The sequence below is a fragment of the Lontra canadensis genome, unplaced genomic scaffold, assembly GCF_010015895.1.
Source record: "Lontra canadensis isolate GAN:19392208 unplaced genomic scaffold, GSC_riverotter_1.0 scaffold1, whole genome shotgun sequence".
In the NCBI taxonomy this organism is placed as follows: domain Eukaryota; kingdom Metazoa; phylum Chordata; class Mammalia; order Carnivora; family Mustelidae; genus Lontra; species Lontra canadensis.
In genome coordinates, this window is record NW_022630995.1 from 35523664 (window position 1) to 35535614 (window position 11951).

At 39.7% G+C, this 11951-nt stretch overlaps 1 protein-coding gene across 5 annotated transcripts in view; it reads left to right on the plus strand.

Moving 5' to 3' along the window:
• Positions 1–11698, plus strand: part of TLR1 (toll like receptor 1) — a 33835-nt gene extending 22137 nt beyond the window's left edge. Inside the window, exons 1-4 of one of the 5 annotated variants that reach the window (XM_032853362.1) lie at positions 2856–3034; positions 6529–6626; positions 6726–6829; positions 9066–11698. In XM_032853362.1, coding sequence (XP_032709253.1) covers positions 9133–11505 — 2373 coding nt within the window. In that variant the 5' untranslated portion in view covers positions 2856–3034; positions 6529–6626; positions 6726–6829; positions 9066–9132 and the 3' untranslated portion in view covers positions 11506–11698. Of the gene's footprint in view, positions 1–2855; positions 3035–6528; positions 6656–6725; positions 6830–9065 lie in introns of those variants that run through there. The other 4 variants (XM_032853370.1, XM_032853389.1, XM_032853378.1 and 1 more) reach the window with 4 other exon arrangements.
• Positions 11699–11951: the final 253 nt, after the last annotated feature.

The window sequence follows — 11951 nt, forward strand, 5'->3', positions numbered from 1 at the left end:
GATTATTCTTACTTCAGAACATGCCTAGCTTGTTCTTGCCATTCGTGTCTCAGCTTAAATGTCATCTCCTCAGAGAGACCTTCTGGAATTCCCAACCTAAGGAAGCATTCCTCCCAGTCACTCTGGCACATTGCTTCCCTTTGGTTTCCTTTACAGCACACATAACCCTCTAAGTTATCCTGTTTACTTGTTTTCTGTTTCTGTCTACTAAAATATAAGCTCCAGAAGAAAAAGAACCATCTGCCCCTTCTTTTCTGCTCATCCCTGATGTTAAGAACAGTGTGGTCCATTGAAGACCTTTAGTAGAACTTAACTGGGTGAATGAATAGCTCTGAATGGCCATAAGCATAAAATGGCTTTGAAATCCTCATTTTTATCTTAAAACCCCATGCAAACAGAATGTCCCCTTCCTTCATATTTGTTCAGTGCATTTACCTGCTCCAAATCCACTGCTGCAATTTGAGAAGTTTGTCTTAATATGCTCTTTGTTGTTAGCACTGTGATGAGAATAAAAATTAAGTACTTCAGTAAGGTGACAGGTTAGGAGGAATGGGAAATGCTAAAGATGATTAGGGAGTGCTGCTGGCTTGAAAGGTTTGGGGCCAGGCTGGGGCAGCAAAAAGGCCCTGAGCCTTTGGCTGGGGTGGCCCTTCAAGAGGAGGGAACAGTGGACACAAAGTTGGAATTGAAAGGGAGCTGTGAGCAAAGAAAACATCCACCTGGCAGCCTTCCTGGATGTGTTTGTCTCCTAGGACTGCCATAACCAAATAGTGCAGACTGGGTAGCTCAAAACACCTGAAATTTTGATTCTGTCACAGTTTCAGAGGCCAGAAGTCCAAAATCACAGGAACTTTTTTTTTTTAAAGACGTATTTATTTATTTTGAGAGAGAGAGAGAGAGAGAACAGAGGGAGAGGCTGAGACAGAGGAAAAGAGGGAATCCCAAGCAGACTCCATGCTGAGTGCAGAGCCCCATGTGGGGTTCAATCCCACCACCCTGAGATCATGACCTGAGCCAAAACCAAGAGCCAGATGCTTAATTGCCTGAGCCACCCAGGCACCCCAGCCTTAGGGTCTTAGAAGTTTTTACTTAACATTAGTTTATGAGAAGTCTCAAGAGAGTCACGTGTAAATATGTAGTTTTTACTTTTCCCCATTCAGCCAACTGGATTCTGAAATTCTTCCCTCTAACCTCCTAGTGATGAGCAGATTTCAAAGCTCTCTAGTCCTTTTGAGGTATTAATATTGCAATCTAGTTTTAAAATTTTAATCTTCATCCCCATCTGAAGCTCATCTCCTTTCTCCATATCATAGGCAGAGCTTATAGCTCAATCTTGGCGCATGTACGGGAGGTGTACATGGTCTGAGGTATGTACTTCCTGCTGCTCCCTCTTCAGACCTGATGTAGGGACAAGGGGTGAGAGGTAGGAAGGCAGATGTCCTTTTCTATAATTGTGTTGGCTAAGGTACAGAATGAGGAGACCTCAAACACAGGGTCTTAAATAAGATACAAGTTTCTTTCTTTCTTAAATATAAGTCAAATATAATCTGGAGGTCTAGGATAGGTAGTAGTATCTACTCCACAAAGTCACTCAAGAGCTCCGAATGGCCAGTTGGCTCTGTTTCCTGTGAGGGTGAGGTAATGGCAGGATGGCTAGGACTACTTCAACTGCTTTTGAGAATATTAAAGGTTTTTTAAGGACATGTGGATCCATGTACTTTTCCAAGTAGACACGATTGCAAGTGTGTTCATCCCATGACAACATGGAGGAAAGAAAGAAGCAGGTGGGCACCTGAGAATGGTGGGGAGGAGTTACAGGACTCTAGAATGCTCAAGTGCCCCATCTCTAGACCCGGTTCACAAAGTCAAATATCTTTGAGAGCCAGAAGCTGAATTCTTAGTCAAAGAGGACTCTCATCTCCTGTTAGGGGTCTGAGAGAAGAAACGGTTGACATGGAGGAGAAGGAGATTCATTCTTTCAGTTTCAGAAATATATTTATAGACACATTTCCCCTATTAAGTTGTGGGGGGTAGAGAGAAACACAGAGAGAGTGACAGAGAGAGGGAAGTTGGCCTTGCTCACTGTGGAAGAAAAAGCTGATTATAGCAAGAAGTTGTATCCAGTCTACGATGGCACATCATGGAGTCCTCGGCTGGGGACAAGTTCTGGGGCAGACAGTGGGCATTTCTGAGCTTTGTTGTCCCGTCTGTTGTTATTGTTGCTATTTTAAAAGAGTGGAGCTGTCAGAATGGTTCCCTCAGCGTGCAGGTAAATAACCCAAAGGAGGTGTCTTAGACCTTCCCGGACAAAAGAGACTGATAGATAGCACAGTTTTTCATAATGGAGGGTTTAAAAAAATTTTTTTTTTTATTTATTTCACATACAGAGATAGGCAGAGCGAGAGGGAAGCAGGCTCCCTACTGAGCAGAGAGCCCGATGTGGGGCTCGATCCCAGGACCCTGGGATCATGACCTGAGCCGAAGGCAGAGGCTTTAACCCACTGAGCCACCCATTAAACTTCATAATGGAGTTTTGAAAAATCACTTTTTGAAGAAAGTTTGAAAATATCAATGGCAAAAAACTGGAGCAAACAGATTTTCTCTGAAAACCAATTTCTCAAAGAAAAAGACACGATTGGCATCCATTCTGTGTCAGCACATGATCTTCCCTCTCCACGAGTCTGAGTGGAACTTTCATCTTGAACCCTTCCTCTTTTCTCTCTCAGTCACTTTTAATAGTGGACTGATCGGGAGGCAAGACCGGAGTGAGCTGACTAGGGTGAAATAGAGAGCCACAAAAATTCTATTTAAATACGGGTCTATCAGTCAACGCACCAGACCCTATGCTACATGTGAGTAGAAGACAATGAGTTTATACTTACTGTGTAACTTCAGTGGGATTCAGTAGATGGCATAAAAGAGCTTTTCTCTCTGCCCCCCAGCATTTAAATGTAGTTCCTAGTGAAATGAATGTTTGAGGAAGTACTTAAATTTCTTACTGACTGCCAATGCGACAGACAGGCAGGTTGTGTTGGTAAGTGACATTTTATTTTTAATTCTATAAAAGAAAATAATGGTTTAACTAGTTATTGGACACAAGAATGTCAAACGTCTCTACAAGTAGGAGATCGTGTGGGTTTGGGGTGTTTTTCTAAATATATTATTTCTGAGGCGTGCTTACTGTGTTTTGAATTAGCATTTATCAGTTTCTCATCCGAACTCAGAGAAAGGGTTTATGTGTGTGTGCGTGTGTTTGGTGTGTATTTGTTTTTCTTTGGATGACACCTCTTCTCATGCGTGGCTTGCGCTCAGGAACTGTATTTGAACTGGGAGATGGAAATTTGGATCTCAAACATCTCACGGTTTTCTTACAGAGCAGCTAGCTGTTGGTCGCAGGTGGTACTGGTCCCATTCCTCTCTTTACAGTGAGACCAATGAGGAAGATGGAGGGTATAGATAAATTACTCCTGGAGACAGTGATACCAAACAACGCTTTTTGTTTGTATGGGTAGGCTGATTTTAATTTTTCTCTCTGGGCTGTTCCCACTAGACACTTTTTTCTGTTTTCTCAAGCCACTGAAACTCTTCTGGGCACTACTAGTCAGGTGCGACTGTAGATTTAGAAAATGTTTCCCAGGCTACCCCCCATTTGATCAAAAGAATTGAAAGTAAGTACATCTTCACAATACAAAGCAAAAGTTTTCAAAACCACATAGGAAATAAAGCCAAAACGCTCTTGAACTGGTTCTATCCTTTCAACCTCAGAGCTTGTTGGCCTTGTGTGGTGGAGACTCGCAGTCACTATTTGTGGTACTGAACTGCATAGGCCGGGTTGATTGTATGGATTTTATCCAGAAGTCAAGTCAAAGTCCCGATTTGATTATGCCAAAGTCACTAAAGATAACTCAAATGTATTGATGTATTGTATCGTAGACAGTGATGCCAAATCTATCTTAATCATTAAAATTGACATAAACACACCTAGAGATACTTTTATACTTTTGAATTAAAACTTTCTTTTATGAATCAAGTTGGCAAGTAATCATTTTAGTTGGCAGTAAAATAGTTTGGAGATTCAGGGCTGGCCATCAGGACTTTGATTAAAAAAAAAAAAAAGATCTTTGCTGATTTAGCAAGTTTGGTATATGAAATTTAAAGTACCCAAAAGTCAGTTCCTCAAGTGTACAATACTTTGACTTCTTAATCACAGAAATAAAAGTGGTTTCATAAACTGAGTACTTTAAATTGATGATTACTTATTTGACACAGAGAGAGGGCACAGAGGGAGAAGGAGACCAGCTGACTGGTTAAAAAGCTGTTATATGAACCCAAGCAAATTGTAGTTTTTCATTTTCTATGTTATGAAAAATTTCAAAACTTTATATAAGTAGGCACTATGAATCCCTGTTGTTTAGTTTCAACAAGTATCAATTTATAGGTAATTTGTTTCGCTTAGAACCCCATCCAAAGCCCTCTCCAACCCCATTGCAAATATTTCAAAGCAAACTATAGTTGCTCATTTCACTTATATTCCTTAAAAACTTAGCAGAGATTAACTCCTTAAAATATCTAGTTGGTTTATTTAAGATCAAGATCTCAGTAAGAGCCATATGTCCCAAGTTGTTGCTCATTTTCTTTTTCAAGATTTAAACAGTGAAAGAGCACAAGCAGGGGGCGGGCAGAGGGAGAAGCAGGCTCCCCGCTGAGCAGGCAGTCCAATGTGGGGCTCCATCCCCTGACCCTGAGATTATGACTTGAGCTGAAAGCAGACACTTGATGGACTGAGCCACCCAGGCTCCCCTGAAGCCATGCTTTCTTTAAATGCTCAAGATAGACGATAAATTTAAATCCCTTGTGGAAGTTGCTGTTTTTAATTAAACAAGGACAACTTTTTCATCTTGTTTCTGGTGGGTTCGCTGTGTGCTAAGTACTCGCGTCTGTGCATGGGGCCCTGTCTGTGCTCCTTGTCTCTCTTGTCATCTCCTGAACCATGCCTGATTATCCTGACCACAGCTTACTTTCAATCCTGGAGTTGGCCAGAAGTTAGAAAGATCCCCAGATTTGGATTCAAGCTAAGGCATAAGTCAAGAAATCCCACTGAAACCTTAAACCCAAGCCACTTTTACTTCAACTTAGCTTTTACTAGCTGGTTCTGTTTTGAGAGATTAGACACTGGCCCAGACAGTAATTGGGTATTATTCTGATTCTCACATAAGTATTTTCACTTGTATGAGTAGCTCTTTCAGGAAGATGGAGAGAATAAATTGGGAAATTTCTGGATCTTTCAGCCAAATATAATCAATGCCATAAAAATGCCACCTTTACTTTTTTTTTAAAATGTAGACATTCTTTTTTTATACTTGACATACAATGTTATATTAATTTCAGGTATACAACTTAGTGATTCAGCAATTCTATACAATAAGCTGTGCCCAGCATAAGCACAATTTCCATCTGTCACCATAAAATGTTATTAAAACATTATTGACTATAGTTCTAATACTGTATGTTTCATCCCAGTGACTTATTTATTTTATAACTGGAAGTTGGTGTCTCTTATTCCTCTTCAGCTGTTTTGCCCATCCTCCAACCCCGTTCCCTTTGGCAACCACCAGTTTGTTCTCTGTGTTTATGATTCTCTTTCTGTTTTCTTTTCTTTGTATTGTTTTTAGATTCCCATATAAGTGGAATCATATGGTATCTGTTTGACTTATTTTACTTAGCATAATATCCTTTCGGTCCATCCATGTTGTTGTAAATGGCAAAATCTCATTCTTTTTAATGGCCAAGTAATATTCTATTTGTGTGTGTGTGTGTGTATTATTGTGTATGTGTGTGTGTTATTGTGTGTGTGTGTGTGTCTTTATCCATTCATCTGTCAATGGACACTTGGGTTGCCTCCATATCTTGGCTATTGTAAATAATGCTGCAATTTAAAAAGGGCTGTATTTCTTTTCAGAATAGCGTTTTCATTTTCTTTGGGCAAATACCCAATAGTGGATTACTGCATCATATGGTATTTCTTTTTATTTTTTTAAAGATTTTATTTATTTATTTGAGAAAGGAAGAGGAAAAGAGAGAGAGACAGAGTGAGCAGGGAAAGGGGCAGAGGGAAAAGCAGACTCCCTGCTGAACATGGAGCCCATTGTGGGGACTCGATCCCAGGACCCTGAGACTGTGACCTGAGCCAAAGGCAGACACTTAACCAACTAGGCACCCAGGTGCTTTTGGATCATGTGGTATTTCTATCTTTTGGGGAAACTCCGTACTATTTTCCGCAATAGCTGCACAATGTACTTTCCCACCAACAGCGCACAAAGATTCTCTTTTCTCCACATCCTCGCCAACACTTCTTATTTCTTATCTTTTTGCTATTAGCCATTCTGACATGTGCAAAGTGATATTTCATTGTGGTTTTGATTTGCATTTCATTGATGATTAGTGATGTCAAGAATCTTTTCAAGTGTCTTTTGGATACCACCTTTCTTTAACATGCATTTTAATGGCTGGGTTCCTTTCCTTGCACAGAGTTTACATGAATGGTGATGAAAGGGGTCTACTGGGCCCCCTCATATATTCAAAGAAATCAAGATAACCAAGGCATCATTGGATACCTCTGTAAAAGTGTAAGTCCAAACAGTGCTCCAAATACTAGATAAGTTTGCATGTGTACCTTGGAGGAATTTTTACAACTTAGGGCTGTTTCTGGGACTTTAATTATTTAGGTCCTTTTGTGCCCATGGAGAGATGTGAGGGGATATGTGAAGAGGAATTTGACTCTTTGCCAATATTGATGGCTTGCCTGTCTAATGCAGCTCCAAGAGATTGAGTAAGTTCCCTGAAAGACCCGTGTAGCTATGTAGCCCCAGCTGAAAGGGGAGGGTGGAATAGGGGGTGGGATAGGGGGATGTGGATCACACTCTAGGGTTCATCCCAACACAACTCCCCCTGGTCTCCCATGTCATTAGAATCTTGATAACAAAATAGTGTCTGGCCTATAGTGGGTTGATAACTAGTGCAATAAGCATAACCTAGAATGATGTCTAGCACTTCATAGAGAATAGATACCTATTTGATGAATGGATGAACAAAATTTTTCTGAAGAGGAGGAAACTACTCCTATCATTGAAATGTTTCAGTGCTCCCCATTCCCTCCTGACTCTCAGACAAGAATCCCAACTCCTTGCAATGATCTGCACCTTGAACAATCTTGCCTCTACTTCCTCTCATCTTTACTCACTCCATACTAACATTGATCACCTTACCTTGCCTCAGATAAGCCAGCCTCAGCTGCGCCTCAGGACACTTGCACTGGCCTTTCTCTCTGTCAGAAATGCTTTCCCCAAAGATCTTCTCATAGATGACTCATTCACTCCATTCTGGTTTACACCACAATGGCATTTTCTCAGAAAGTCCTAGAACTCTGACCGATCAGTCTAAAAAATCCACCAACCACTGTTACATGCCAACCATTATTCTTGATTCATTTACTCTGTTTAATTTTTCTTCTTCTTCTTCTTCTTCTTCTTCTTATTTTTTTTTTATTTTTTTTTTTTTGCAGAGAACATGTGCAAGGTGGAGTGAGGGGAGAGCAAACAGAGAGGAGAGGGAAAGACTCTTAAGCAGGTTCCATGCTAAGCACAGAGACCAATGTGGGGCTGAATCCCACAACCTGAGCCAAAACCAAGAGTTGGGTGTTCAACCGATGGAGCCACCCAGGTGCCCCTCTGCTTAAATTTTCTATATAATATTTAATACTACATGAAATTACCTGTAGTCATCTATTTTTCCATCTTGCCACTAGATAATAAGTTCCCTGAGAATTAGGGCTTTATTTTGTTCACGGCTTTATCTCTAGTTCCTAAAACAAGGCCAGTAGATTATCAATATAAAGTGGTTGAATAAATAAATGGATGAATGAATGGGATTTCTGAGAGGCCATTTATCATGATCTAATTACCTTTTGAATAAGACCAAAGTTAGGTGTGAAATCACATGTAAGTAATAAAAAGTAATGCAAGAAGAGTTTGAATTCAACCTCATGGGAAAGGAACTCTTAAGAGAGCCATGAGGTGGTACATGTCAAAGGTAGAAAATACACTGGCTGTGAATCCTAGTTTGAGTTCTATATGATCTTGGGAGGGTTGGGCTCAGTGGACTTTCTATAAATATGTAAAACCATCTGTATTAGTTTCCTGTGGCTGCTGTAACAAGTTACCATAAACTTGGTGGCTAAAATACAACAGAAATGTATTCTCTCATGGTTCTGGAGACCAGAAGTCTAAAATCAAGGTGTTGGTAACACTAAACTCTCCGTAAAGCCTCTTCCAGCTTCCAGTAGCTATCAGTATTCCTTGGTTTGCACTGCATCTGCTCCAATCTCTGCCTCCTTCTTCAGATGGCCTTCTCTGTGTCTCTGTTGTCTCCATCAAATATCCCTCTGTCTTTCTCTTGTAAGAACACTTGTCACTGGGGGCGCCTAGGTGGCTCAGTGGGTTAAAGCCACTGCCTCCGGCTCATGTCATGATCCCAGGGTCCTGGGATCAAGCCACACATCGGGCTCTCTTCTCAGCAGGGAGCCTGCTTCCCTTCCTCTCTCTCTGCCCACCTCTCTGCCTTCTTATGGTCTCTCTCTGTCAAATAAATAAATAAAATCTTTAAAAAAAACAACAACACTTGTCACTGGATTTAAAGGTCACCTGGATAACTCAGGATGATCTCCTCATCTAAAGATCCTTAACCTCATTATTTCTACAAAGACCCTCTTCCCAGATTAGGTAATAGTCACAGTTTGTGATGGGTAGGACAGTTAAAAGGCGGAATTATCTTTTGGGTGAAGCCACTATTCTACCCATTACACATTCCATATTAAAGGTTATTTGATTAGAGGTGGTATAGTTGTTTATCAATAGGTATATATCCCTCCTTTCAGTTATGTGACTCCAAGGAACTTGGAGTCCAAGGAACAGGCTTCATTTCATGAGTCTAGGAAAAAATGTTTAATGTCAGCGATGCCTAGTTTCATACAGTCATTTAAAGTGTTTTGCTTTGTTTTGTTTTTTAAGGATCTGTACCTGTATGGAGATGGTCTGAGGAATAGCAACTACACTTAGGAATGTCTGGTCTTACAAAATGATGAGAACTAATTCTAGCATCTTCCATTTTGCCATAATCTTCATGTTAATATTTGAGACCAGAACCCAACTGTCTGATGAAAGTGAATTTCTAGTTAACAGATCAAAAACTGGTCTCTTTCATGTTCCCAAAGACCTATCCTTGGAAACAACAATCTTAGATATATCACAAAATTATATATCTGAGCTTCACACTTCTGACATCCTATCACTATCAAAGCTGAGGATTTTGGTAGTTTCTCATAATAGAATTCAATATCTTGATATCAGTGTTTTCAAATTCAACCAGGAACTGGAATACTTGGATTTGTCCCACAATGAGTTGGGGAAGATTTCTTGCCATCCTACCGTGAACCTCAAGCATTTAGACCTCTCGTTTAATGCATTTGATCATTTGCCCATATGCAAAGAATTTGTCAACATGTCTCAACTAGAATTTCTGGGATTAAGTGCCACACGGTTACAAAAATCTAGTGTGCTACTAATTGCTCCTTTGCATATAAATAAGGTTTTACTGGTCTTAGGAGACACTTATGGGGAAAAAGAAGACCCTGAGAGCCTTCACAACCTTAACACAGAAAGTCTACACATTGTTTTCCCCAGAAGAAAGGAATTCAGTTTTACTTTGGATGTATCAGTCAGCACAGCAGTAAGTCTGGAACTATCTAATATCAAATGTGTGCTAGATGATAATGGATGTTCTTATTTCCAGGATATTCTGTCAAAACTTCAAAAGAATTCAAGGTTATCAAATCTTACTTTAAACAACATTGAAACAACTTGGAATTTTTTCATTATGATCCTCCAGCTGGTTTGGCATACAAGCATAGAGTATTTCTCAATTTCAAATGTAAAACTACAGGGTAAACCTGACTTAAGATCTTTTGATTATTCTAACACTTCACTGAAGGCCTTATCTATACACCATGTTGTCAGTGATGCGTTCTCTTTGCCACAAAGTTATATCTATGAAATCCTTTCAAATATGAACATCCAAAATCTCACAGTGTCTGATACACACATGGTACACATGGTTTGCCCATCCCAAATTAGCCCATTTCTGTATTTGGATTTTTCTAATAATCTCTTAACAGACATGGTTTTTAAAGATTGTGGAAACTTGGTTAAACTGAAGACACTTAATTTACAAATGAATCAATTAAAAGAACTTGTAAGTATAGTTAATATGACCAAGAAGATGAAGTCTCTACAACAATTGGATATTAGCCACAATTCTCTAAGTTATGATGAAAATGAAGGAAATTGCACTTGGACTGGAAGTTTATTGAATTTAAATATGTCATCAAATATACTTACTGAATCTGTTTTCAGATGTTTACCTCCCAAGGTCAGGACACTTGATCTTCACAATAACAGAATAAGGAGCATTCCTAAACCAATCATGAAACTAGAAGCTTTGCAAGAACTCAATGTTGCTTCCAATTCTTTAGCCCACCTTCCAGACTGTGGTACTTTTAGCAGCCTTTCTGTACTGATCATTGACTCTAATTCAATTTCCAACCCATCAGCTGATTTCTTCCAGAGCTGCCAGAAGATTAGGTCCATAAGAGCAGGGAACAATCCATTCCAATGCACATGTGAGCTCAGAGAATTTGTCCAAAGTCTAGGCCAAGTATCCCGTGAAGTAGTAGAAGGTTGGCCTGATTCTTACAGGTGTGACTATCCAGAAAACTACAAGGGAACCCTGCTGAAGGACTTTCATGTGTCTCAGTTATCCTGCAACACAACTCTGCTGCTTATTACCATTGGGGTCACTATGCTGGTGTTGACTGCTACTGTGACCGCCCTCTGTATCTACTTTGATCTGCCCTGGTATCTCAGGATGGTGTGTCAGTGGACCCAGACCCGGCACAGGGCAAGGAACATACCTTTAGAAGAACTCCAAAGAACCCTCCAGTTCCATGCTTTTATTTCATATAGTGAACATGATTCAGCCTGGGTGAAGAGTGAATTACTACCAAACCTAGAAAAAGAAGATATAAGGATTTGTCTCCATGAGAGAAACTTTGTTCCTGGCAAGAGCATCGTGGAAAATATCATAAACTGCATTGAGAAAAGTTACAAGTCCATCTTTGTTTTGTCACCTAACTTTGTCCAGAGTGAGTGGTGCCATTATGAACTCTACTTTGCCCACCATAATCTCTTTCATGAAGGTTTTGATAACTTAATCTTGATCTTGCTAGAACCTATTCCACAGTATTCCATCCCTAGCAACTATCACAAGCTCAAAAATCTCATGGCACAAAGGACTTACTTGGAATGGCCCAAGGAGAAGAGCAAACATGGACTTTTTTGGGCTAACCTAAGAGCATCTATTAATATTAAATTGATGGAGCAAGCAATAAAATAGATCACACATAGATCTAAAACTATTCCCTTGTTTCTTCAGGAAAAATGTTGCTGCTTTTGAAGTTCCAACAGTGACTTATTTTGCATCAACAGTAATCTAAATGCAATTTTGAATATATAATGTAGATAAAAATGTGTACTTTCAGAGTCTCCAGTTCACCATTTATATATGGTATTAAAAATTAATGCAATGATATAATTTTGATTTAAGTTGTTAATTTCTAACACGAGGAATTTATCTTTTTTTTGTATGACTGAATTCATTCAGTTTCTCATGTAATCAAGACAAGTACCTATTTAAATAATTTTAGTTTCTACAGCAGATTTCTGTAGCTATTGGTGCCCTTCTTGCTTCTACTCAGCATTTGTCCTTGCATGGTGAAGACCACTTATTGCTAATGCTGCAGATTCTTGGCCTGGATTTTCTTCTGGCCATGAGAACCTACT